This window comes from Lissotriton helveticus, chromosome 11 (assembly GCF_964261635.1).
Source record: "Lissotriton helveticus chromosome 11, aLisHel1.1, whole genome shotgun sequence".
Taxonomy (NCBI): Eukaryota; Metazoa; Chordata; class Amphibia; order Caudata; family Salamandridae; genus Lissotriton; species Lissotriton helveticus.
Window position 1 is genome coordinate 784297970 of NC_136072.1, and position 27653 is coordinate 784325622.

General features: G+C 47.2%; 1 protein-coding gene across 1 annotated transcript in view; it reads left to right on the forward strand.

Moving 5' to 3' along the window:
• RETSAT (retinol saturase) overlaps positions 1 to 27653 on the forward strand; it is a 156876-nt gene that overhangs the window by 53823 nt on the left and 75400 nt on the right. Inside the window, exons 3-8 of the mRNA XM_078666731.1 lie at positions 6578 to 6816; positions 7261 to 7462; positions 8729 to 8926; positions 11466 to 11588; positions 12936 to 13074; positions 13263 to 13372. Coding sequence (XP_078522857.1) covers positions 6578 to 6816; positions 7261 to 7462; positions 8729 to 8926; positions 11466 to 11588; positions 12936 to 13074; positions 13263 to 13372 — 1011 coding nt within the window. The remainder of the gene's footprint in view (positions 1 to 6577; positions 6817 to 7260; positions 7463 to 8728; positions 8927 to 11465; positions 11589 to 12935; positions 13075 to 13262; positions 13373 to 27653) is intronic.

Here is a 27653-nt window from a genome sequence, read left to right on the forward strand (position 1 = left end):
ACCCTGAAGCCATCCCCCTACGCACCGTCATGGCCCCCGTGGTGGGCCGGGCGCTGATGGGAATCTTTTCCCGTGTAGGATTTCCCCGAGAGGTTGGGAGCAACCGCGGGATGAACTTTATCTCCCGGTACATGACGTCCCTTTGGCAGCAATGTGGAGTGTCCTATCGGTTCACCACTCCGTACCACCCCCAAGGAAATGGCCTAGTAGAGCGGTTTAACCGGACTCTAAAGGGGATGACATGGGCCTAGAGGAGCCCCTCCGGCGTAAGTGGGACGTCCTGCTCCCCTGCCTCTTGTTCGCCTACCGGGAAGTCCCCCAGAAATCCTTGGTGTTCAGCCCGTTTGACTTACTGTACGGACACCCTGTCCGGGGGCCCCTCAGCCTGGTCAGAGAAGGTTGGGAGACGGCACCCCGAGACCCTTCTCAGGAGGTGTTCGGTACATTCTGACCCTCCGAAACCAGACTCGGAAGTTCCGAGAGCTGGCCGAGGCCAACCTGGAGCCGAGCCAGGAGGAAATGAAGTGCTGGTACGACCAGAATGCCACTCTGGTCGAGTTCCAGCCGGGCCAGCAGGTATGGGTCATGGCCCCAGTAAAACCTTGCACCCTCCAAGATAAGTGGACGGGGCCCTTCAAGGTGATCGAGCGGAAAAGCCAAGTCACGTACTTGGTGGACGTCCAGTCCCCCCGGAACCCCCTGCGGGTCCTACACGTGAACCGCCTCAAGCCTCACTTCGTGCGGACGGAGCTGAGTTTACTGTTGGCCACAGATGACGGGGCAGAAGAGGAAACGGAGCCTCTCCCTGACCTCCTGTGCACCAAAGAGAAAGATGGCTCCGTAGACGGAGTGAACCTCTCTTCCTCCCTCACTCTCCAACAACGCGAAGACTGCCGCCAGCTCTTGGGGCAGTTCTCTGACCTGTTTTCCCTCATCCCCAAAGTCACCGACTGGTGTGTCCACGACGTGGACACCGGAGACAGCCAGCCGGTGCGACACCAAGCCTACCGAGTACCCGATCGAGTCCGGTCTTGCATCCAGGCCGAGGTCTCGAAGATGTTGTCCTTGGGGGTGGTCGAACCCTCAGACAGCCCCTGGACCAGCCCAGTGGTACTGGTCCCGAAAGCCGCTACCCCGGGTGTCGCCCGTGAACTGAGGTTCTGCGTGGACTACCGGGGGCTCAATGCCATCACCCGAGCCGACGCTCACCCTATCCCCCGCGCCGATGAGCTCATTAACCGTCTCGGGTCTGCTCATTTTCTCAGCACCTTTGACTTGACCTGTGGATACTGGCAAATTGCGCTCACAGAGGGAGCCAAGGAGCGATCCACCTTCTCCACCCCGGATGGGCACTATCGCTTTTGCGTGATGCCCTTTGGGATGAAAAATGCCCCGGCCACTTTTCAGAGACTGGTAAACAGAGTCCTGGCCGGGCTGGAAGAGTTCAGTGCCGCATATCTGGACGATATCGCGGTTTTCAGTTCAGAATGGAGGGAGCACCTCCAGCACCTCCGGAGGGTGCTGTGGCCCTGCGCCAGGCAGGCCTCACAGTGAAAGCTAGCAAATGCCAGATTGGGCAAGGATCGGTGGTCTACCTCGGACACCAGGTCGGAAGCGGGCAAGTCGCCCCTTTACAACCTAAGATCAACGCCATCTTAGCCTGGGAACCACCAACCACCCAAACAGAGGTCCGAGTCTTCCTGGGCGTCACCGGCTACTACCGGAGGTTCATCAGGAGTTACGGCAGCCTCGTAGGTCCCTTCACAGAACTAACGTCCAAAAAGCAGCCCAAGAAGGTGCAGTGGACCCCAGCCTGCCAGGGGGCGTTCGACGCCCTCAAGAAAGCCATGTGTACTGCCCCCGCGCTACGAGCCCCTGACTACTCAAAAGAGTTCGTGGTACAGACTGATGCTTCGGAACACGGCATTGGGGCCGTACTATCCCAAATGAATGAGGAAGGTCTAGACCAACCTGTAGCCTTCATTAGCCGAAGGCTACTCCCCAGAGAATAGAGGTGGAGCACCATCGAACAAGAAGCGTTCGCAGTAGTCTGGGCCCTAAAGAAGTTACGGCCCTACTTGTTCGGAACCCATTTCCGAGTCCAGACGGATCATCGACCATTGCGGTGGCTGATGCAGATGAGGGGCGAGAACCCCAAACTGCTGCGATGGTCGATCTCCCTCCAGGGGATGGATTTCACTGTAGAGCATCGCCATGGTACCAACCACACCAACGCTGACGGCCTCTCCAGGTTTTTCCGCCTCAGCGAAGAGAACCCCCAAGAGGATGGGTAGTTCTCCCCAACTTTCAGCTGGGGTGGACGCATGTTAGACCCGGCCTCGTGGCGTGGTCCTCCCTGACCCTTAGCCACCCCCTTCCGAGCTGTACCCCACAACAGACCCCTGAGTCCCCCGGCCTAGCCAACCCTTCCCTCCATGTTACACACACCCGTCCCCGGGCTGCCCCGTCTGTGCCTCCATCTTCCCGGCCCGTAGGCCCTTGTGCCCACTTCCCGGCATCTAAGATGGCCACCCGATCCAACCCGGCCTAAGCCGGAGAGGCGTCACTCTGGCTGGAGGACAGCGCGCTCCCCTTGAGTGAGAGAGGGAGGAGCAGTTTCTCTCACACCTCCGACCTCCCCTCGAGAGATGGGTTTCGATCGCCCCTCCGGCCACCCTGAGGGCTGGCTCCACGCCTGCTGTGTATGTCTGGGACTCCTCCCGAACCTGGCATGAATGGATCCAAGGGCCGCGTGGCAGGAAATCCCAACAAGCGGCCCCCAGGTGCTAAGACCCCCCGCATACCAGAGCTCCGGAGATCAAAGAGGAGCAGTCCTATAACTGGGGATGCTCCGGGACTATCGAGAGATTCGACTCTGGAACGACGAGAGCCCTGCTGACGTGGTCGCGGTTCGCTTGGCAGAGAAGGACTTCTGCTGGAACCACCTGAGCCCTGCTGAGTGACTCGCGGCTCCCTTGCAACTTTGGAACACCTGAGCCCTGCTGAGTGACTCGCGGCTCCCCTGCAACTTTGGAACCCCTGAGCCCTGCTGAGTGACTCGCGGCTCCCCTGCAACTTTGGAACACCTGAGCCCTGCTGAGTGAGTCGCGGCTCCCCTGAAGATCGTAAGACCTCCGACATCTTGCTCGAGCCCTGCTGAGTGACTCGCGGCTCCCCTGGAGATCGTAAGACCTCCGACATCTTGCTTGAGCCCTGCTGAGTGACTCGCGGCTCCCTGACTCTCCTGGTCCGGCTGGACCCCAAAGATCGCATCGTATCCCCCGGCTCGAGGATTGAGAGCTATGCGCCGGATACGCACCGATATTGACACTGAACCATAAGACTGTCCCGCTACCCCTACCCTGACCGAGACTCTATGGGCCCTTGCCCTATTTGTAACTACCTACCTTTGCCGATCATAAAGATCCTTTGAATCACGAGATAAAGAAACGTTCTTAAGAAGCTACGGTGTGATGTCTCTTTGTCGTGTGGTGCTGGTATAGTGTGTACGATCCTAGATTCGAGACTCTCCCCCTGAGAAGTCTCCCTAAGTCTTTGTACTTAGGGAGGTGGGCCCTAGGGTGGTCAGTTACACTCCCTGCTCGCCCCTGAGGTCGCCGTCTAACATGCAATCTCAGATACTCCTTAGTCTTCACTATCCCAAGATGACCAGTGTGTGCAAGACTCAGAAGTTTGTTCCATAAGCCCAAGGGAAGAACTAGTTTAGTGCCACGAACAAGTACCCCATCAACAACAGACAACTCCTCACAAATTAGAGACCAAGGCTTATCAAGACGCTTGTTATTCACAATCATACCCATGACTTTCTTAATTTCTTGATCCTTCTCAATGTCATCTTTCCATTCAGGCTCACTAACAGCACCAGAAGTGATTTCACAAACATTAACCACAACATCATCCAAGATGTCTTCATCAGTATCATGTTCCTTAACATTAACCAACTGAGAGAGACCATCTGCAGATTTATTAACAGCACCAGGAATATAATCAACCTCAAAATCAAATTCTTGAAGAGAAATGACCCACTTCATAATTCTTGAAAAGAGAGAATCAAGATATTTTTTAGAAAACACTTTCTTTAGAGGTTTATGATCAGACAACACCTTCACTTTGGTACCCCATATCAAGTTTCTGAACTTCCTAAGTGCCCAAAAGATAGACAACAACTCTTTTTCTATCACAGAGTAATTAAGTTCTGACCCTCTCAGACACCTAGAGGCACACGCAATCAAACGTTCAACTCAATCATAGTTTTGCAGTAACACTCCACCTAAACCCTTTGCACTGGCATCAGACCATATCTGAGTCACCTCACCCGGCACAAAAGCTTGTATGGAGGGCGCTTTCCTCAATTACTCCTTAATGGAAGTAAACTCTTTCACACACTCACCACACCATTGAAACACCACACTTTTACCAGTGAGTCTCCTAAGATTCTGAGTCTTGTTTGCATATCCTGGTATGAATTTACTATAAAATTATACCATTCCTAAGAAGGATAATAACTCTTCTTTATTGACTGGCTCGCTGATTTTCAGAATGGAATCAACCAGTTCTTTCTTAGGAAAGACACCTTTTCCACAGATACAATGTCCCAGATATTTCACCTGTGTTAAATAAGGTTCTACGAAGAACCTAATACCATGTCACACTACCCAGTCTCATTTTTAAGATTTCTTTACATAGCCTTGAGTCTGGTGATTGTACCTAATAGGTAAAAACATCATCCTGACCTAGGGACTTCAGTGTAAAATGTATTGAGGGCTTCTCCCTCAAGTAGGCCAAATCTAGTGTACAACTTACTTTCTCGGGTGATTCCCTCAATGCTTGCTTTCTTGGAAAGGGAGACCATGCTTCTATTGTGCCCCTTATGGTGTGCATGGTCTCAGAATCTCTTATCCTAAGCAGAACATCCCTAGCTCACTGCCTCTCACCAACACATATCTCTTCCCAGCATTACTGAGAGATCTTCTTAGATAAATTGTTAAAAACCTCGAAGTGCGGGCGATGGCCAACAACAGCCAGGATACCAATTTCAGTTCCCTTCTCAAGCCCTGTAACATAGTTCCTGATGGAAGGCTCAATAACCTCTTGGACTGAACCCTCCAGCTGTTCTCAACTCCAAGCAATATCGAGTCGAACAATCTTAGAAGTATACAGGGCGAGAAGAGGTGTTTTCCCTACATAAGCTTTCATGAGGGGGGGCAAGTGAAGGGCTTCCAGACCTCTGATTGATTGAATTCATCTAAGCTTCCTGCTTGTAACATGGCCCTTGAATTAACACTCCTCATATGTGCATCCCATTTTAAATTATTTTAAAAAGTCAGCCGCATATGCTTATAAAGGTCCAACTGTTCAACAGTTAGAGAGTTCAGAACCCATCTGAACCTGGTGAATTTTCCCCCAAAAACTATTATCTTTTTTTCTCTAAGGTGTTTTTTTATAGAATTCTTTTTATTATAAACTTCCAGAGACTCCAGTTTCCTTTGTAAATTCAAGGAAGTATAATCTAACAGCATCAAATCGTCTGCATACAGCAGGTATGGTACATGCACTGCCCCTGCTCTGGGAGAAAAAAGATCTTGATAGATTTAAAGTTGCTGGCAAATCTGCCAAAACTTAACTAAAGAGGGAGGAGCCAGGACACATCCTTGTCACAGGCCGTTCCGAATTGGCATCGTTTTTTAAAAAAAATGGGTAACTGGGCCATTACTGGTATTGTATTGTAGTGTCATTTATATAGCATTTTCCATATTCCTTCTAAGGCCTAAAGCGCATTAATGATTGTTGAGTAAGTAGCTACTCCATATGCATAATTTCTACAGATATTAATATTCCTGTATTGCTTATCATAGTTTGTGATTAGTGGCACATAAACTGACCACTGAGGGAAATTTTGCTTGCGTAAAAACCTGCACAGTAACTCTCTGGGGTCTTTATTACTGGCACAACAACTGCTCTGAGATGCATCAAAAGAAAGTTAGCATTAGGACTGGTCGGTTACTATTTGGTGAGGCCATGATCTGATAACTGGTTCTGAGGGTGGTATATGTGGCACATAGCGACTCCCCATTTCACCCTTCTGAAGTTGATAAATTAAGTACCCTTAAATCGCACAATACTGATAATGCCTCTCATGTACAGACCCACACAACTGTGATTCTGCTTTAGAAAACGTTATGCAAAAAATCATTTTATAGCCGATTTTGTTAGTTTTACCAGATTGATGTGTGAGAACTGCCACAGTATTTTTCAGTGGCCCTGATTATTGGCTGATTCATTGACTGACCTTGATGACTGACTTACAGGTACATGCATCCAAGGATTTAGGAATAGCAAACGGTGCGAATCGCAAAATTCGGCCGTTTGCGATTCCTAAATCACTACTTGGGATGCATTAACAAAAAATACAAGAAATCGCTATTTTTTGCGATTTCTAAAAATGCGAATGCATTTAAGGAATCGCAATTTGCTCAGAAGTTTGCTTTCGAATACTCTTAAGAGTGTGAATCCTAATCGTGGAACGCATTGAATCCCTATGTCTGGCTTCTTTCAGGAATCCATTATATTGGAGGGATCGAGACCGGCAGCGTGCGGTTCATTATGGACCAGCTGACTGAAGGGCAGCTGCAGTGGGCACAGATGGACAGTCCCTTTGATGTGGTGATTTTGGGAGATCCCTGTACCAGCAAAAGGTACCTCCTGCACAGCGGGACGAAGGAGTATATAGAAGGACTAAAAAAACACTTTCCAGGGGAGGCCAAGGCCATTGATAAATTCATGCAGCTCGTGAAGGTAACAAATGCACCGTTTCTTGAAAAATAAGCCCCTTCTGGTGTCCCCGCCTGACAGGCACTTACAGGTAAATGGTGAGATTTCATGGGCGGTAGAGGTCTCCAGAAAACTGGTGGGATGAATAAGATTGGTTCTTCATAGCAAACTATACACTTCAGTGGCACTTTGTTTCAAGTGACCACTTTAGGGGCATTCCGCACCAGTGATCTTACCAGTTTGCCTCGTCAAGTGATTCTCCAATAAATCAATGTTTAATGTGCTGTTGGCGCCAGTCTTTCCTGTTTCTAGACCGAAGGCCTTTTTTGTGGGCTGAAATTGATTGTAAATATAATATGATGCTCCTCCCTCTCATGTAATAGGAAAGTAAAGCAGGGGAGCTTCACTGCTGCCCTATCTGTGTCGCACATTGTTCAGTGTTCGGTTTGCTGTCTGTTTTTCTTTCAGTCTGCTTCCAGAAGCGTATCACACCTTGCTGTCCTGAAAATGATACCCCTTCCTCTGGCCAAATTCCTTGCTTGGACAGGCTTGGTCGCCTGGCTGTCTCCATTCTTTAAGCTAGCATCCAGGACCGTCACGCAAGTGGTGAATGAGCTGACCGAAAACGAGGAACTACGAGCTGTGCTAGGGTACATCTTTGGTACTTATGGTATGTCACCTCTGTGTATATTGATAGTGCTTGTTGGATTTATACCTTCTTTGATTGATGCCACCTCCCTGATTTACAGCATTCACTAGGGTTTCCAAGACCATTAATCCACACTTGGCTCTTCATCTCCTCTCTCCTTGGTCTGGTGCACCGGTGCACTGCATTAATCCTTTATTACAAAATCAGAATCACACTGTGCATTTACAATGCCAGCAATAGAACAAACGTGTCGTTACCACGCATTCGTTTAGCACGCAAGTTGTTACAGCGACTTGCTTTAGGGGGCGTAATGGTGGAGTGGTGTTGGATTACGTCATACAACCGGTCTGGCATTTCTAGCGGCTCCTCCAGTTCCCAGCGTGTATGTTTGATGCATGACAACCTCTAGTCCAGGTCACCCAGACCTGCGCTTTTCCCAAGATCAGTATGGGCTGTCCCAGATGAATGGCTTTTTTACAGTAGGTTAATTGTCAGGGGCTACTGGTCATAAAGCATTAAAGCGAGAATGGATTTCCCTCTGGTAGAGAGTACTTTTGTAATGCAAAGGGCGGCTCCTCCGTGGATCTACAGAGAAGAGCTTTAACGGGTGAGCCAGGTTAATTCGCGCGTTCATTTGGGATCAAAGAATTGCTGCCTGCAGATTAATATGTCCAGCAGTTCAGTGGTTGTAAACCCCACTCTGATATGGACCAATGGACTCCAGAACTTAGTAGTCCATCCTCACACACTGACACACATTCACTTTCAGCACTTAGAGCTCAGGCAGTCTCCGTGCATGTTCCATATTTGATGAAAGTCATTGGATGTCACACATGGTGTACTTCACAGACCTTTATGTGAAGAAGATGGTAATTGCTTCCCTTACAATCCAATCAAAGTACGGGTAAATAGGCCTGCACCCCTGACTATAGAATATGCTGCTAGCACTGCCAGTCCTTCGAAACCTGGGTATAGAGGGCCATAGCCACTATAATAGTTCTGCACTTTGGGTTCTCTTGAGTATTAGAACCTCGGTATAAACACTAACAAGAGTAAAACTTGAATACTTCAAGTGGATTTGCACAGTTGTAGAGTGCACCGGGGAGTGGAGGGTGAAAATGCATAGCGCTGTCTGAAAAAAGTGCAAAGGCATGGTGCACATCTTCATAAAGGAATGAGGAAGAATTTCAAAAAGACATTGTAACCGTAATAATGAGATATTGTGTGTTTCTAGATGCTTGCCCTTTAGTCAACGACCCATAACCTATGTTTCCTCCACTGGTTTAGGCCTCTTCCCAAAGGATGCCAGCTTCGCCTTGCATTCAATTCTTATTGATCACTACCTTGAGGGCGCGTGGTATCCGAGAGGGGGTGCCAGCGAAATTGCCTTCAGCCTTATCCCCGTCATTGAAAAATCTGGTGGTGCCGTTCTCAACAAGGCCCCCGTCCAACGCATCCTTCTTGACAGTCAAGGAAAAGCCTGTGGTGAGTGCTCTCTTATCTATTGGCCCTCTCCTCTGTAGCGCTGCATAATGTACAATAAGACCAACTTCACTGTTTTGTTAAGATTAGGGATCCCGATTTAATGGTATTTTTTTATTTTATTTTTTTACATTTCGGTCTGTATTTATCCATTTCTTTTTTGCTAATTGTATCTGTGTGCATCCATGTTTATTTTGGGTTTTGTGAAAAAGTGAAGGTGAAACTAGTATATTTTCACATTTATTAAACCAATAAAAGTACACTCCTACATGAATGCCTGACAGGTTTCATGTATATGAACACCCATAGATAATAAATCAGTTCACTTGTAGGAAAATATAAACATTTTAGTATCAAACTTGTGCACATCTACAGCTGTTTAAGCATCGTTCCTAAAATGTCTCTCTTTTATGGTTTAAATTTGTATTATTGTTGTCATTCTCGTTTCACAACATGCCATATTAAGAATTTGAAACCAGCATAAGGGCATCAGTTGAGACATAACATTTTCAATTACATAAAAGGAAAGGAAACAAATCACTCCCCCCTCCCCAACATTTTTCCCCAAACTAACGCCCTCACCCGCCCCAGTACCAATTGCTATGCGTCTAGCAGGACTCTGTGCCTATGTCTATGTGAGGGCCCTTCATTGTGTGGAGGAGTCGTGTCCGGTGTGGGGTGGATCCGTGAGTCTCCGTATTCGTAAATAACGGGGATAAGTCAGTTCTTGGGATTCTCGGGACAGTAGTGATATAAACGTGCGCCAGGTGGTGTTAAAAGGGTCTCCTCGACCAGTGAGTGTATGGGTAAGGACCCCCCACAAGCGGTGTAGCCAGCCCAGATGTGCCTGTATAGTGGTGGATCCCCAGAATGAGAGAAAAGTCTGGTGCGTGGCCCCCAGTGCTATTCCTATTTGACGTCCTCTGCTGGGTGCTATAGGGTAAGAAAGTGGATTAGGGAGGCCCAGCAGTATGTATGACAGGAACCTTGGCAGTTGTGTTGAGAAGTGAATATCTGTTGTTTAGAAATGACTCCCAGAACGATGTTATTTTTGTGCACTCCCAAAGGATATGTGTAAGCATACCTTTCTCCCCGCATTGCCGCCAGCATTTATCGCTGCAGGTTGGACTGCCGATATGCAACCATACTGGTGTAAGATACCAATATGAAGTGATTATTAGAGACTTCTCTATGCCAGCTGTGTTGTAGGTTGTATGTCGCGCTTGATGATATGTCTCTCCAATCTTTCGGAGAAACTGTCACCCCAGTTCTGCTTCCCACCGGTGTTGGGCTGGGTTTTTCTCTGTTTTTTGTGTGGGCCGTAGAACATACAGTTCAGATAGGAGGCGTTTGTCTGATCGTTTGCTCACCATGCACTTCTCGACGGGGGTCAGCATCCGCTCGACTCTATCCCTCATGGTTGGGTGTAATAGCCAATGCCTTATCTGGAGGCATCTAAAGCGTTCACCCTCAGGGAGGGTGAAATCCTTCTTAAGGACATCAAAGGGTATTGGGCCGCCTATGTCAAAAAAGTGACCGGCCGCCCTGCATGCAGCCTCCCTCCAAACCCTAATGGCAGGTCCAGTCCCTGTAGCAAAGGCCGGGTTGTCAACGACTGATGTCGGGGGAGATGGGAAGGTAGTTAATTGCCCTCTGCGTGCACAGTCACCCCACACCTTCATAAGAGAGTTCGTGACTGGAGAAATATATCAGCAAGGCGCGCAATGGCGACGCTGTACAAATGGGACCTTCTCCCAAGAAGTCCTATCTATTGCCCTATCCGTAAATAGCCCAAGTTTCTCTGACTCTGGTCTGGACCACTCAACTAAATATCGTAGCTGGGCCGCCTGAAGATATCTAATAAGGCAAGGTATCCCAAGTCCCCCTTCCGCCGTTGGGATCCAGCTGCGCTCTTTGCTCATCCTCGGTCTCTTACCCTCCCACACTAAACGGTGGAAAGCAGCCTGCAGTCTGGAAAAAGAAAAGTATCCTAGGTAAGGTGGTCATTTTTAGGGCTGCAATGTGGCCCATCATATAGTGCTTCCATTGCTCCAGTTCTGTGTACGCCCTCTGTCAGTTCTCGGTAATTTAGAGCGTTCGTATGTTCAAGTGTGGAGCATATCTAGACTTCCAAGTAAATTACTCTCTTTTTAGCTCCCTTGCCTGTCATTCACAAAGCTTCTGCCCTGTCAGCCAGGAATGACCTTCATAATCACTCAAAGAACAACCTAATTCTTTTTTTAGCCACATTTATAAATAAATACAGACTAGAAAATAAATTGGTTTTCCTCTCTATCTGTAAAAATAGAAAACGGAGAGCCTTAATTATAATGGAAAATGAATCTATTCTATGTTTTTGGTTTTATCTGGTATTATAACAGGCTACGAAAACTACATAACATCTTTTGAAGGTGTTCAGGTTGGGACATAGATAAAGGAAAGCTCTGCCTGTGCGTATAATGGTTTTGTGGTTATCTATAGAAAATTCAGCTATGTTGGTTTTGAAAGACCTCCCCTGACGTGGACCCCCTTTGTATTTCAGGTGTTAGTGTACAAGCAAAAGGCCAAGACCTGGTGAATATTATTGCCCCAGTTGTGATTTCAGATGCCGGAATATTTAACACATATGAGAAACTTTTGCCAAAGGAGGTGCAGAGCTTACCTGGTAAGTGGATGTCTTATGGGTGATCTGTCTAGTACATTTGTTCCTTGAATGACACTGTTTTGCCTTGATTTACCTAGAAGACATTTTGACCCAGGCTCCAGATGGGGAGTGCAGTACCCATTATATTCAGTGGAAGTGCTGTGTACTATGTATTGGAATTAAGCCATTTGGATGTAAATGGTTTACAGATTGGGACCCTACTAAATTATTTTATAATTTTGCAAACATGCATGATATAACTAAAGTGCAAACTAATTTAAGGGCCACTTTCTCTCTTGTACCTGCTGATGTTGTCTTATCAATTGTCACAGTGATTTTTATTCTAATCGTTCCCATGACTGTTGTGTGTCCTCATACTCGCATGTTTTTACACGTCATGTTTGTAAGAATCGTGTTTGTGTTCTTCTAATAGCCTTTCTGGTTACTCGATTTTCAGTCGGTGTGCCTTCATTGATTCTTTGTCGGCGTGCCTTCAGTGAGCCTTTTTATTACTTCTCTGTCTCTGATGACTTAGTTTATTGGTCACTCTTGTAGCTTCAGTGAGTCCTCCTTATACTACTTTCTGCAAGTCATTTTACGGTCCTCTCTTTAGGTCTGGTGTTAGCCAAGACCTTTTGACTTTAGGTTAAATTATATATAAAAAAACACTTTTCTATGAAGGCTTTTTGCCAGCCCTCTTCAACCATTGGTATCTCTTTGCAATTAAAAGTTTTCCTAGCCTACTACAGCATACAACATGGGGCAATGGGTCCTCATTCAAGCTATTGGCTAACTATACTGTGAGTGACGACATTCTGCCCTTTCACAGCTAGGACATCAGCACACAAGTAGTTCCCTTCAGTGCCAAGGACTTCTGTGGCAATGTGTGTTTTTAAGAGCAAGCAATTTTGTTTTTAAGGTAGGCGGGCAGTTTATAAAAACCAAGTGAAATGAAATAAGCATTCACAAATCCAGAAGAGTGGCCAACTGCTGGCTGACCAGGTTAAGGAGTCCAGTTATATTCTTTTGTGCTCTTCAGTGATTTTGAATACCTCTCCATTTATTTCTGCAGTGAGTCTGTCTGTTTACTGACCTTAATGAGACTTTTCTATTTGAAGCCCCTCTTGTTTCTACAACGAGTCTGTTGAAAGCTTCAGTGTATCCTTAGAATATGTTTATTTACATCCCTTCTGGTCCAGGAACCCAGCATATTGTCTCTACAGTGGGTCCATGTTCATACCAATTTGCATTCTTACATTAAGTCTATTGTTAGGCTCCTGTCTCAATGTTTCTTTCCAGTCAGCTGTACGTGTGCACCATCCATTCTTAAAGCATCAAATGGTCACCGGGCTTTTTCCTTTCTTCCAGAGATTCGCTCCCAGCTCAGCATGGTGCACCACGGCGCAGCTGGAATAAGCCTCTTCTTGGGCATCAAAGGCACGAAGGAGGAGCTGGGACTTACTGCCACCAACTATTTTCTGTTCCCTGACAAAGATTTCAATGAATTGTAAGATGTGCCATTCATTCCTAGAACAAAAAGATTGTATTTGTGTGGGGAGGCACTAGGGGCCTGTGTTTCTTCAGAAGAGATAAGTGTCAGGCCACAGGGGTGGGAATGGAAGGACATAGTTAGTTCTAAAGGACCTTGGACAACACTTATGTCTCTGGAATGACTGACTTCCCCTTTCTTTCCAGGGGAGTTCGTTACTTCAGTGCAAATCGAGAAGATGCTGCAGGTCATGTACCAATGATTTTCGTGGGCTCGCCATCGGCCAAGGATCCCTCCTGGGATGAACGGTTCCCAGGTACTGCCATTCTTGACTGTGAAGCAGCAGGATGCTATGGAATGTTTTCATAATTAGGATACATTATTTTATGCCATTTGTTTGTCCTTGTATCACTCTTGTCAGTCTTGGGTACATTGTTGAGATCTCTTTTCAACCATGATCAGTCGCATGAGGAGTATGCAATGTTGAATCAAGTCAGTGATGCATTTGATGATTTCTGAGTGGATTAATTTTAGATGGAGTGTTAAAGAGTGTGTTTGTGTCAGGGTGAAATGGACAGTACATCCCATTTTGTGGGACTAGATGGTTATCTTTTTCCATCCACACCTTGTCGACTAGATGCTTCGATGCTGTATTGCATACGGAAGGATGCGAGTGTGCGGTCTATTCTGTGTTTGTCATGGGTGTTGGTAGAGGAATGTCATTTACTGTTGAGGTGCTATTAGTTTTCCAACTATATGGCTTGGGTGCTTTGTCGGGCAAGGGCTCAAGATGGCGGTTTAATGTTTTCTGTCATTGTCTGCGTTGATGGCCATTTATTTTAATTTCGGTTTGTTAAATTTTCAACGGGCAATACAGCGTTATTGTTGCATGTCTAGAGGCCACAGTCATACAATGTAATTACATGCATTTATATAGACCAGAGAAAGAAAATGCGATCCCAAGATATGTGAAACTAGCAGCTTTGCGACTACAGCTCAGAGCATCATGTACAGACAGAGGAGCGTCAATGTAGAAAAGGCGACCCCCTGCGCACTAGGTCTGGGAGAAGGGGCTTATGCAATTATACACAGACAGAGGAGCGTACAATTCAACAGTTACAAATGAGCCTCCTGCTGTATGGGAGTCCTTCTTGCCCGGGATCGCAAGGCATCAATTGTGTCAGATATTCTCACATTGCGTGAGACCTCTAAAGATGGACTGATTGGTTGTTCCGTCTCTTGGTTTGTCTCATGCTTCATACATTCCTGCAATCGTGATTTCTATTTGGTAGCCTTTATTCCTGAAGGACGCTCATATGTCCTTTCGGTTCAGCACTTGTAGGCTACAAGGTGGCATATGTTTCCCTACGTTCATGACATATGACATCCTTGAGCCAGTCTTGCATCTGTGGGTTAGGATCCCTTATCCATTCCTTTGCCACTCTGCATTTGGCTAGTGCAACAGCACTGCCAGAAATTGTCTGGAAGGATGCAGCATGTCTGTGACATATTTCAGCAAGAAGGTCAACTGCACGCAGACTAAGTGTGTAGAGATTTTGTCATTAATAACTTGTTCCCTGCGTCCAGAAGTCTTATAAATGGGTGCAGTTTCAGGCAAAGTGTATAAAGTCAGATGGGTCTATGGAGCACTCAATGCAGCATGAGGGCTCAATGCTGTGTAGTGGCTTGGGTGTATAATGCAGCCTACTCAAGAAACTGAAATGAAGGAGTTTATTCTTGTAGTTAATGGACACAAGCTGTGTTTGCTTATAGCAAAACGTCAATGCATTAACCAAAATGTCTACCCTCAGGTCGGTTTCCCATTGTGTTTTGGCAGAGTGATCTGTTAGTGGCAGGCACCCCATGCGCTATTTATTTCATTCCAAGACTCAACCTCTGGTATATGGAGATAGAATCATCTGCGTCATCTGGGAGAGCTCCTCAGGTTTGCGAGGGAATGTATACCAAATACAGTAGCTGCTTGACATCATCTGCAACAGGCAAATACATCTAAGACATTGGTATCGCCAAAATCATGTAAATGCAAGAGAGTAAGAAAGCATTATTTGGGAAAGAGCTGGACAGGCTTTAGCAAGACCAGGTTGGCAAGTGTGTGCCACACTGACCTGTCAGGTGATGGTGGCGGGGCTGGGTTATCAGCAATGGGCATTTCCAGGCAGTCCTGCCAGCATTCTTGACCATCGGCCATAGTGCCCAATGTGTGCACCTGACAGTCTCTAAGTTCTTGCTCTGCCTGGGCAGCTTAGTTGCCAGTACTCCATGTCCCTGCCTCTATCTGATCTCTTTCTAGGGGAAAGTAAGAGTAAATCCAGTAGATGGCAAAGAGGGATTGCGCAGCCAGAAAATCTCTCTCCATATCAGGCACTGCAAAACTGCCCAACACATGTGGCAGTATATGTTTTGTCTTGCAGAACTGGCAGTTCAGAACTACCCCCCACAAGTCTAGTGAGTAGAGTGCGGAGCTTGGCAGAAAAAAAGCTTACTGGGTGGTATTGCAGTTCAGCCACCCATGGACAGAGGCTGCTGATCCACTGTTCAACCTGAACAGCCAGTTTATTAATCACCAAGCTATGGTTGTTGCTGAGGTTCAGCTCTCAGTTTCTGTTCATATAAAACGAGGTAACAAACGAAATCCTCACTCCAGGCCAGCAGGTACTACTGCACAGAGCTATTGGTATCATTGTTTTTTCCCATGGTATTTCTATATTAGCATTTGTGAGAGCTGGCCTGGTATATGATGTCCATTAATGTAAGTGAGCACCTTGCACCAGTCCAGACAACCCTTATAATGATTTAAGAGGTCTCAGGCAACCTTAGAAAGCTATCCCAAGTGGTAGCTGTGGAGAGCAGCCTTCAGGCTTAGTTTTGAAGAAGTGTAAAGCAGCTTGTTTTCCCAGAATACAATCTTATAGTATAGATTAAATGAAAAGAGAACCACACATAGTGTTATATAATAAATACATATGTTTATAAAAACTATCTAGTACGTTACAGTATCTCCGACATGGAGATAGACACAAAGCACACAATACTTAAGCAAAGAAATCATAGTAAATAACACTAATACACAGTGGGCCTGGGCGGGGGGATTAAACCATATACTAAGAAAGTGTTATAATAATGACGACTCGAGTCAGGACAATGTTGAGAGGACTTAGAATTGCTGGGGTCCCACAGAACCACCCAAGGTAAGTAGATAGGGACCCATGTAGAGCGTGTGCAGTGTGTGAACACAACTGCGTGCCCCGTACAAGTCTATGTGCAAGTCGCGGTTGGATTTTTAAAGATTAGGGACCCTTCCCAGTGGACCCTGAAAACAATCCTGTGGGAGACAGAAGGTTGGAGAGCCACCTCACTGTGGATAATGAGGTACCCAAGTTACCTATCCCAGGAACGATGGGTGCATAGGTGTGAAGTGATGTCGGAAACCGCCGTCAAACCCAATGGAGGACTTCAGGAAAGTGCCGCTGCTGGAAAAGGAGAAAGTGTCCATGTGAATCCAAACGTGGATTCTTGAAGAAGACTGAAAGCAGAGGGGACAGGGTCTATATCACTCTGGAGTGGCCAGGAGACTTGGAAGACGAATGCCCTCCGATGCGGGGTGCTTCAGCATAGATGATGGTGACCTTGACTCTGCACCTGTGAGGACCAGACGATGCTGTGTAAGACCAGGACCCGGATACGAGCTGTCCCACGAAGGATGTCGAGTGCTGAGGAGTTGGTGTCCGGCGGTAGCACCAACAAGCCTTGGCAAATGCAACCCATGCCGGAAGTCAAGAAGGTGCAGGGTTAGAACCAGCAAGGTCCAGGAGACTCACCACAAGCAGAGGAGTCAGGGCAGGCCTTGAGCAAACAGGGGAGCCTAAAGAAAACAAAAATTACCCTCAATTGGACCCACAGGCAGGAGACCGGGATCGCGTGAGGACCTCGAGTAGCTCACCAAAGGGAGCAGGCCACGGTTCCCTTGAGGCGAAGTGGCTGGGGAGCCCAATAAACTTGTCACAAAGTTGCCAACAAGCATATGCACTTTCAAAACAGGGGTTCGGTTAATGCAGCCCCCACAAGGCATTCTGACCTCAAACTTTGTGAGAGGGCAGCTTGGGCCTCGGGAGACATAGATAACCACCACCTGTGTTATTGAAACCTTCGGAGTCCTCAGGAGTTCAGAATCAGCAAACCGTTCAGCAGTGTTGAGGTGCCTACAAATGTTCGGGTGTGACTTCTTCACTCCAAGGGAGATTACTTGGGTTGTCCTTGATGCTTCATAGGCCTTGGAAGGTTCCTGTATGATGCTCAGGCACAGACGATGCAGTAGACTTGAAGAGAGACGAAGTCAGGCCCAAACGAAGTCCAGAGTGCTCACACAGTAGAAGTGCAGTGATTTCAGTTCTAAATCTTATCCCACGATGAATCTAGGGACCTACACTCAGGTAAGCCCTTAAGTACCCTAGGGAAAGGGTTGGGAAGATTAGGGGACCCTCCCGGGGGGGCGGGGGATCTGGACAGGGGGGAGGATACTCCCATGTCCTTTGTCCCGTTTCGCACCAGAGTGGGAGCCAACGGCTCCCGGGTCTGGTCTTAACTGGACTATGCACAGGGACACCAAATGTGCTCCTCATGCAGACTTCCCGGTGCTGCTAAGTGCACCCACCCAGCCTTAGTACACTAAATCCTGTCTGGAAGGTGGTCACACCTCCCTGTGACAGGATGCCTATTGTTCTGCCTTCCCCTGCTCGAGCCTGCCTCAGCAGCAGGAGGGCAGAAATGTGTCTCTGGTCGGCAGCAACCATTTTGTGCTGTCCGGGACTAGAAGGCTGGTACCGGGAACACTGAGAGCCTAACTGAGGGCTCTTCCAGTGCTTGGAATCATACCTCCCACACAGCTTACGGTGCGGTGGTATGATTCCAACATGTTTGATACCAAACATGATAGGATTCGTTGCAGCCGTTTTTCGACCCGGGAGAATGGATTCTGTAGGGTCCAGGGGTGTCCTGCTCATGCAGGGCCACCTGCCCACTTAGAACCAAGCACCCTGCCTTCAGGATTGCTATGGCCTGCTGTAGGGGTGACTTATAGGTCTTAAGTGCAGTGACCCTTAGATATAGTAAACCTATATCTTTAGTAGGTGGTGCATGCACCAACTTACTCCGGCTGCAATGGCAGGCCTGTAGTTCCATTTTGAATGGTCTCTCATGAGTGGAATAATACATGCTACAGCCCATTGGAGGCTTCAGGAGTACCTATGTCCTGGGTACATGGGTATCATATACTAGGGACGTAAAAGGGTTCCCCAGTATCCAATCTGGGATGTACCCCAGTACTGAACACAACATTTATGGAGAAGCAGATAGACTAGGGTCCTGATTAGCAGGATCCGAGTCAGACTAGTTAAAATACAGTTTAGCACAGGCAAAAAAAAGTGAGGGTAACCATCCAGAAGGATCCTACCTTCCTACAGCATTTCAACTAATGTAAGCCTCACCCTCTTTAACAAATGAATCGGCTTCAAGCTCCTCACACACGCCTACAAATCCCCCTCTATAATGCCAGACCTGCATACCTCAACCTCCGCCTCTCCATCTACGCACCCACCAGACATCTCCGCTCCGCCCAGCTGGCCATCCCACAGATCCGCAAGACCTTGGCCGGAGGAAGATCGTTCTCCTACCTCGTTGTGAAGGCCTAGAACTCCCTGCCTCTACATCTCAGGTAATCACAGTCACTCCCTCAATTCAGGAAGGACCTCAAGACCAGGCTCTTCGACTGAACCGTAGATCACCCCCACAGCGCCTTGAGACCCTAATGAGGGAGTAGTTGCAATCTACAAGAACCTGATTGATTTATTGAATGAATGTAACATTTGCCAGCTGTCATATAGCCATCATATACATTATAAAGAACGTTGTAGATGGCTACATCTGCTAGAGTAATACAGTACTGTTTACATTAAAGATAATCCTGAGTTGTTCTGTGCGCAAACTTTAATAACTAAATAAACTGCAAGTAGGCAATTTGTATGGAATGGAGGAGGTGTGAGGGTGGGGCAGGAGGATGAAAGGTTGCTGTAGGAGTCAGTAGGGGGTATCCTATTTGCCCGGTGTTAGCTATTGGTATCATTCTTAAGGGAGAATACTTCAGGCTTCCAATTGATTTGACTTTCAAAGAAGCCTGGAATCAAACCGTGCCTTAGATTATAGATCTGTTTTTTACTCTGTTTTTAACAAACAGTAAGTTATCAGCATATAATGATACTCGAAATTTACGAGTGGGGAATGTTATGTCCTTCTCGCTATGTTTTTTGCAATTTAAAGAGGCGAGTGACTATCGCAATGGCCAAAAGTAGAGGTGACCTTGGGCAGCCTTGCGTCATTCCCCTTCCTATCCTGAAAGGGGCAGAGGTTTAAGTAATGATGAGTTGTCTTGCAGTGGGGTCCACATTTAACAGCTGAACCAGAATGTATGACTGAATCCTGCATGCGTTTAGCATGCATGCCTTCACAATGCGGTCATTGAAACAAACGCACTGTAACGGTGCATTTCTTTAGCACGCAAGTCGTTATAACAACTTGCCTTAGGGGTGGAGGATTTTGGAATAGTATCATTTACTATGCCAACTCCAGTCTGCGCTACAAAAGGGGAGGTGTTGGACCTTAAATGCAACACCACTCCACCAGTGGAGCGACTTGCATGCTAAACGAACGCATGGTAACGATGCGTTTGTTCTATTGTCTGTACTGTAAAGGCACTTCATGATTCCGGCTTCTTTTTAAAGGATGTTTCCCGCTGAGCCAGCCACTGGCTGTTGCATAAGAATAGCACCCGCAGCCCTTGCGGTGCGGGGGGCCAAGCTCCAGGGGCGCCTTCTGGCACTGTGCAAGTGCAGCAGGCCACTACCCTGAGACAGACCCTCACTGGCAGTACCTGGCATTCCCCTAGGAGGTAGAAGGGTTAGGGCGGGTTTTGTTGAGGGATGCGATTTTGTTATTAGGGTTCTATTTTACATCAGGCCACTCAACCCATCACTCATTACCAGCCTCCCCAAGGTGTTTGGGTGCGGCCTAAATGCTAGCTTTAGAAGTAGCGGCTCTGGATTAAACTAAATGCTAGTCTCCCTCTTTTATTTCCACGCCAGTCTTCATTGAAATAAAATGCGGCTACCCCCGGCACACACAGTGGTCCCTGTAAGAGTGTGGCCCCCTTAGTTCTGCATTGGGCACATCCTCGTGCCCTGTTGCTGGGACCCCTCCTTGGGAGTCTCTCCCAGGTCTGGTGCATCTGATACGTCATTTCCCGTGCGCAGTGGGCTGGGGAAACAAGTATTTATACCCACTGCCCATTCTCTTCGTTCCCCGCTAGAAAAGGGGTCATGTCCCTGGTCTGGCTGCCGATTTGTTGCGGTGAGTGCACTGGCATTATAAGCCCCCTCCCCTTGTCCCTGAGGCCTGGTGGTGTGGTGTGTTGTGTTGCATGGGAGGGGAGCGGCATGGGATGAGGGCTCGCAACCTGGCCTTGCACTGCCTTTGTTGTCCCTTGGGCCATGGTTCTCTGCCATGGCTCCTGGGGGGTGGGGACGCTCATGTGAGCTAGGCTGGCCGCCCCAGTCTCCTGTGTTGTTGAGCAATGGAGTGGTTTTTGACAGGGGTAGCAGATAGCGGTGTGGTGGGTGGCCTGCAGCCCTGTCGGTGCTGGGTCCCCACTTGTGTCATGGACGTGCAGTGTTTGGGTTTGAAAGCTTCGCTTGACATTGTGCGGGAGAATGAATGCCTTCCAGGATTGAGCCGGCTTCACTGGAATTTGGGCAGTAGCCTCACTAGAGATAAGTTTGCTCCGAAAGTGACCGCACGTTTTTCATTGAGTTTGTATTGTTGCAGTAACTTATCTTGAGTGTCTTGGGGGCACAAGAGAGCTGGCAGCCCATACTGTTGGTTGCCGCCAGGCAGGTATACTGCATATGTTTATTTTGCCTGGTCTTTGGTGCAGGTGGCGCACCCAGCTTAACTGGTGGGGCCTGCGTCCTGAATGCATAGAAACCTACCTGGGTTGAAATAGTGAGACAGGTTCTGGTTTCGGCGGCAGCTCTCCATCCAGTGATCCGGAGCTGATCACTTGATCACCTGGTGTCTCCGCAGGGGTGTGTATTGGGGCTAGTGCGTGTGGGTGCTCCAGTGCTGTTGGGTCCTCTTCGTGCGATGTGCAGGAGCGCAAAAGGTCCCAATGTCGGCGGAAGATTCTGGGGGCGAGGCCTTGAGCTGCCGCTGGCACTGTTGAATTTTAGAGCGGGGGGAGCAGTGAATAACATAGTGCCAATATCGGCCCACTCACCAGCCCTCTCGCAGCAACATGAATGTCGCATAAATAAGCAGACAAGACAACTTTTTTGTTGGAGTAAAATTGCTGCAGGTTTATTAGCATACACAAATGCCAACAAGGTGGGTTATCTTACAGACGATCCAAAGGCAAGCCGCCCCTCGCGGCCTACCACCTGATGGGCCATCGCACCCCCAGGGTCCACCGCACAGACTTCCTGGGGAGATTAGGCCTCAGCATCCATTGTGCTCCTGAAGAGGGTACTCCCGGGTACCTTTCCGCCTCTGGATCGCCCTGTAACTCCGCCACAGCCCTGGGTGTGGCGACCGTCGCAGCCAGGGCCCCCCACCAAGGCCGGCATTACTCCTAGCTGCTCTATACTCGTTATTACTAGGGCCGCTCGAAGTCGTTGTCTGCCAAAGCGGGACGTGCCCTTCTTTTTTGTGACCCAATCGCTGTGGAAACTGTGGGCATCAGCGGGAGCCGGCGTGCTCCATTCCTGGTTTTCTGAATCCGGTGTCAGCAGAGGACTACCACAGCGCGAGCGGGACTGCGAGGCCCACAGGTAATTGCGCCGGACCAGCGCGCACACCTGCTGCCTCTTCCCGCTCGCTCCTCCCTGAAGTCTCCCAGCACTCAAATACGACTCGCGGCCCCCGCTCCGCGGGTGCCGCTCGAAGTCGTTGTCTGCCAAAGCGGGACGTGCCCTTCTTTTTTGTGACCCAATCGCTGTGGAAACTGTGGGCATCAGCGGGAGCCGGCGTGCTCCATTCCTGGTTTTCTGAATCCGGTGTCAGCAGAGGACTACCACAGCGCGAGCGGGACTGCGAGGCCCACAGGTAATTGCGCCGGACCAGCGCGCACACCTGCTGCCTCTTCCCGCTCACTCCTCCTCCTACTTAACCCCGCCCATCCGCGCGATCGCGGGACGCACGCGGGCGAAGACCGGGCAAAGAGCGGGCCCTCTACGGCCCTCATCGGCCAGAGGAGGCTGGGCTGGGCCCGAGGTCTTGGTCTTCGTCTGAGTAAGTAGTGATCCATTTACTACCATAGCTCCACCACTGTTATCTCTGCATGATGGCCACAGCTGCTATTAGCCCTGCTATTGTTGGATTGGACAAAAACGGGGGCATGTTGAACCGAACCCTGGATGACTATTTTCCTAAAATCGCTCCTGAGGGCAACAAAGAACTGCTGTTAGCTGAGCGGCGGGCAGATCGTCGCCGTTCAATTGACGTATTAAAAACAGGACCCTGTCAGAACCCATTATGTCTGTCACCTTGGATGATGATTTAAACACCTTACTGACAGGCAATATATCACCAACTGCTAGTGTGCCCCTATTACTTAAAGAATGTTTAGCCCCTGCTGTGTCACCCACGCAAACCCAACCAGACCAACTAACTGTGACACATGATCTTCCTAGGACACCTCAAACTTCTAACATTATGATCTCGCCTACTATTAGGCCAGGCAAGGTAGTAAGAGGCAAAAATACGAGACCATTGCCACATAAAATACACGGGCCTCCACCTGCCAAAAGGAGACGGAAAAAAACTGATACAAATAAGCCCAAATTAAGTCATACCGAATTTGGGAAGAAGGTGAACCCTGCTACTACCACGACTATGGGAGAACCGGCTACTAAGCAAGTAATAGCGCCTGCTCCGATTATCCCAACACTCGAGATACCATCTTCCCAAGCAGCCATAGAGCCTGACATCATCTATACCCCAATGGAAGAAGGACTGCAACTAGCCTCTCCTAAGACTCTCTTGGATAATATAGAACTGATTGTGCGAAGTTATATGCTTGCCTTAGCTGAAAGATTTAGGGGAATGGAATTAAGGTTGGGGAAAATAGAGGGGGATCTGACTACACTTGGGAATTCTGTCAGGTCATTAGGGCCCCTGAAAGTGTCCACCCTCAAAAAATCCTAACAACACAGCCCACCCTCTTAAAAGATGCGGTGGTTGCAATACCCTTTACCTCTAATATTGGCAATAATCAGACAGCAGCTATTTCAGCTGCTTCTAATCACTTGCTTACAGGTGCTTTATCATCTGTTAGCAGACCTTCTAATAAACCCAAACCAAAACAGCTAACAACATCTATGGGTAGACCAAATATAACATCAATCAGTAATACTGATACCTCAGCCAATATACAGGTAAGGGAACCAAGTATCCCCTCAAACAGACCCCCAAGATCAGAAGTGAACGAGATCAGCCATGCAAGAGGGGGACAGGACAGGAGACCACCTATGGAACTCCCGCCGGAAGCTCTACCGTATGTGGTTGTACTTACCGGGGTTCCTGAACTGACAAGTGGTAAACGGGAAGGTTATTCTCAATTAAAAAACAAAATAATGCACTGCCTATCATTGTATAGACCCAAAATTAACCAGGTAAATGGTGAAATAGTCCATGTTCGTCGCTTGTCTTGGCTGGGTGGAAGAACAAAGGACATAGGGGGTGATATTGTAGTTGTAAACTTCAGGGATAGAAAAGCAGTCCAATACATTCTGAATTGGCCCTTTGGCAATGAAAATAATTGCATTGTACCCCGTCCTTTGACCTATTTCTACCCAAGATCCACAGTATTTCCCCCCCAACATTTAACCAATAACATCCATCTCACCAACCACTTTTTTAACATGGAGACAGCCATGAACCCCGCATACATGCATCAATTAGCTCCACCTCCTGCGATGCATGGGTGGAATACCATACCGATAAGCCGCAATATAGGAGAAAATGAAAACATGACTCATTTGGTGCCATTCACTCCCTTAGAGTTATCAAATAGGTTTGAGGCATTCAGTGGCATGGAGGAATGTGATTGATGCTTAAAGAGCACAGAGGATGTTGGGGGGATTGAAAATGTCCCATGCATCATGGGGTTTTGCGAAGAAAAAGGAACTAGCCATTTAAAGATAGGGCCATGTATAGTTGCAATATGTGATGATGCGAATAGTAGTTTGCCTGTTGTTTCACCTGCAGTGTCTCTTGGGATAAATGAGGGATCCCCATTGCTTACACCAGCCATAAGGCTAGAAAGTAGAGATGACGCCAGGGGAAATGAAAACGTTTCATGTATAGTGAGATATAATGAAGGAAAAGGGACTAGTGGTCCTATGATGGGCTCACGCGCTGTTGTTTCAGGCAATGATGAAGTTAATAGTAGTTTGTCTGTTGTTTCACCTGTAGCGACTCATGCTTCCAATGAGGGACCCCCCTCGCTTACACTTGTTTCATGGAATATAGCAGGGGTGCGCGCGAAACTATGTGATCCCGATTGGAACGAATACATGAATACTTTTGATATCTGTGTATTACAGGAAACATGGGCCACAGTACAGTTGCACAGGGTTGGCTATAAAACTTATCAAATAGAGGCTGTGCCTTCAATAAGAGGTCGCGCATCTGGAGGTCTGCTAATATGGATCAGTGTTTCCATCAAAATAGGCATAAAAATGCTTAACACTGATTCTCCAGACATTCTTGGTCTGGAAGTAACCACAGCAGACAATAGGGCGATTTACCTTTTTAATGTGTACAACAGCCCCCAGTCTTCCCACAAGGAATCAACATGTATAGGGAAGCTAGAGTCATTTATAGATTCATTAAAAATAGGTGCAAGCATTATCTTATGTGGGGATTTGAACTGTAACTTCGAACCAATCACAGACATAGTTCATCTGTTTGAAGACGAGGATACCGCCAATGGAATACCAGCCCTGAATGAAAATAGAATGGTGGCTGGTACTGCATTGGCTCTGCAGATCACAAGGTTGCTGACTTCTCATGGCCTGAGAGCATGTAACGGGCGTATGCCATCTGACAGCCCGAAAGCCCCTACTTTTAAGAGACGTGAGTATGAAAGCAAATTAGATTATGTTATGGTCTCTCTAGACCTATGGCCATTCACAGAAGACTTAAAAGTCAAAGAGAGATATGAAAGTGACCATTTCCCTCTGGAAACGAGTTTCCAACAAAGTATGTTAAAGGGGATGGGAGCCAAGGAGGGAGGCCATAGCCAAGCATCCTCGTCTATAAAAGATAACATTGTCCTTAGTAACAATCGCAGGGCGGTTAAATGGGCTGATGTATTGGATAAAGAGGATCTATTGGCCAATATATATTGTACCTTTGCAGACACCCTAAACTCATACTGTCCCTATAGCTGCGATCCCAAAGAATTTATTAAATTGCATAAATTACTTTTCAGCAAAATATTAGAACTTCTCACAAAAATTCCCAAAAGAGGTGCAGGCATGAGTAACGTAAAAGTCACAGGTAAACCTTGGTATAACAGGGAATGCCGCCTTGCCAAAACTGCACTGATTAATGCTGTTAAAAGGGAAGGTCCATTAGAAATTAGAGTTAAAAGGAAGGCCTACAACAAAATAATAGTAAGAGCGAAATCCTCCTGGGATGAGGAAATATGGCTCAGTATGCTAACAGCCGCCAAAAACAAGAACCAGAGACAATTTTGGGAATTAGCAGCTAAGGAAAACAATCGCGAGACAGGTTCTAGGGAGGTCTACTTAGATGAGGATACTTGGGTCAATCATTTTACATTACTATATGCAGCCAAAACTCCAATTGATGTTGTTGCATCAGACGTACTCACTGTCACAACACCAACAAACGCCCACCCGGTAGTGTTTAACATACATGAAACAGAGACAGCGATTGCCATGGTAAAGAAAGGGAAGGCACCTGGCCTAGATAAAATTCCGGGCGATCTCTATTTGTTTAACATTGATGTTTGGGCACCCTACCTGAACCACCTATTTAACATAGTTGCGGCTACCGACCATATTCCGGACACATGGAATGGCGCAGAAATTATTACTATTTTTAAAAAAGGGGATCGTGGCGACCCAGCCATTTACCGCCCTATTAGCCTTTTAGACATAACACAAAAGATTTATGCTAGACATATTTTAAATCGGATAAACTCATGGTTGGAGGATGAGTCAGTTTTATCTAAATACCAGGCGGGATTTAGGAACAAAACAGGTACTATAGACCAGGTACTTAGGCTATGCTGCTTGTACTGGAAATACGTTATTATCCGCAAAGGTCACCTGTATGTGACCTTTGTAGATCTGCGAGCAGCATTTGACCTAATTCCTCGCGATTTACTCTGGAAAACCCTGAATAGGCAAGGGCTGCCAGGCGAATTGCTAAAACTCGTGATGGGCTTGCACCAGGAGAATTATGCCAAGGTTAGGTGGGGCCCAAATGGGGAACTTACAGACCCAATCCCTATAAAACGGGGAGTACGACAGGGATGCGTACTGGCCCCCACACTTTTCTCCCTCTATGTAAACGATATTGCAGCCTATATGGAAAATTGTGATAATGACTCGCCCCGATTTGGAGGGGAACGTGTTGCGTCCCTCCTTTTCGCGGATGACACAATTTTAATTTCACAAACACCACGCGGCCTACAGACCCTTTTAGATAAATTCCAACAGTATTGCACCTTAAAAGGACTAGAAATCAATACAAAACAAACAAAATACATGGCACTAAACCCGCACAAAACTTTTAAAAGGAATTTAATGTTAAACGGACACAAATTAGACTACGAACACAGTTTTACATATCTGGGAGTCCTGATAGATTCTTTAATGGGATGGGGCCCACAACTAGAGAAATCAAAACTGGTGTTCAAACAAAACTGTTTCCCAATATTGCAGAGACACAACAAAAGTGTGAATAAGGCGGTCACCCCAGCAATAGAGCTTTTTAGATACAAGGTTCAATCAGCCTCACTGTATGGGGCGGAAATTTGGGGGCCAGTGTGTAAGAAAACCTTTGAAGCACTTGAGAACAAATTTATTAGGGGTCTTTTAAAAGTTCCCATAAATACCCCACTGATACCCTTATTTCTTGATCTAAATATTAAACACACAGACCATCATGCAATATTGAGACCAGTACTGTTGTAGGTTAGATTATGGACAACTATTGAACTATCTGATTACAAAAATGGCTTGAAAGAAGTCCTTGAGCTCGATAGCGACAGGAATTTTTTTTTGGTTCAAGCATGTTTAATCCTGGTTAATGAAGCTCGGATTAACACATTTTTGGAACGAGCCCGGTTCTTTAAACTCAGTTTCCAAGAAAATACTCAAACTGTCCTTTTGGTCATATGTGAGCCACGATTCCGTGTATACAAGAACACACGGTCCTCTTACAGAAAAATTCCTTATGGTAAAAAATGAGGCATCATTCGAACAATTTTTTGATGA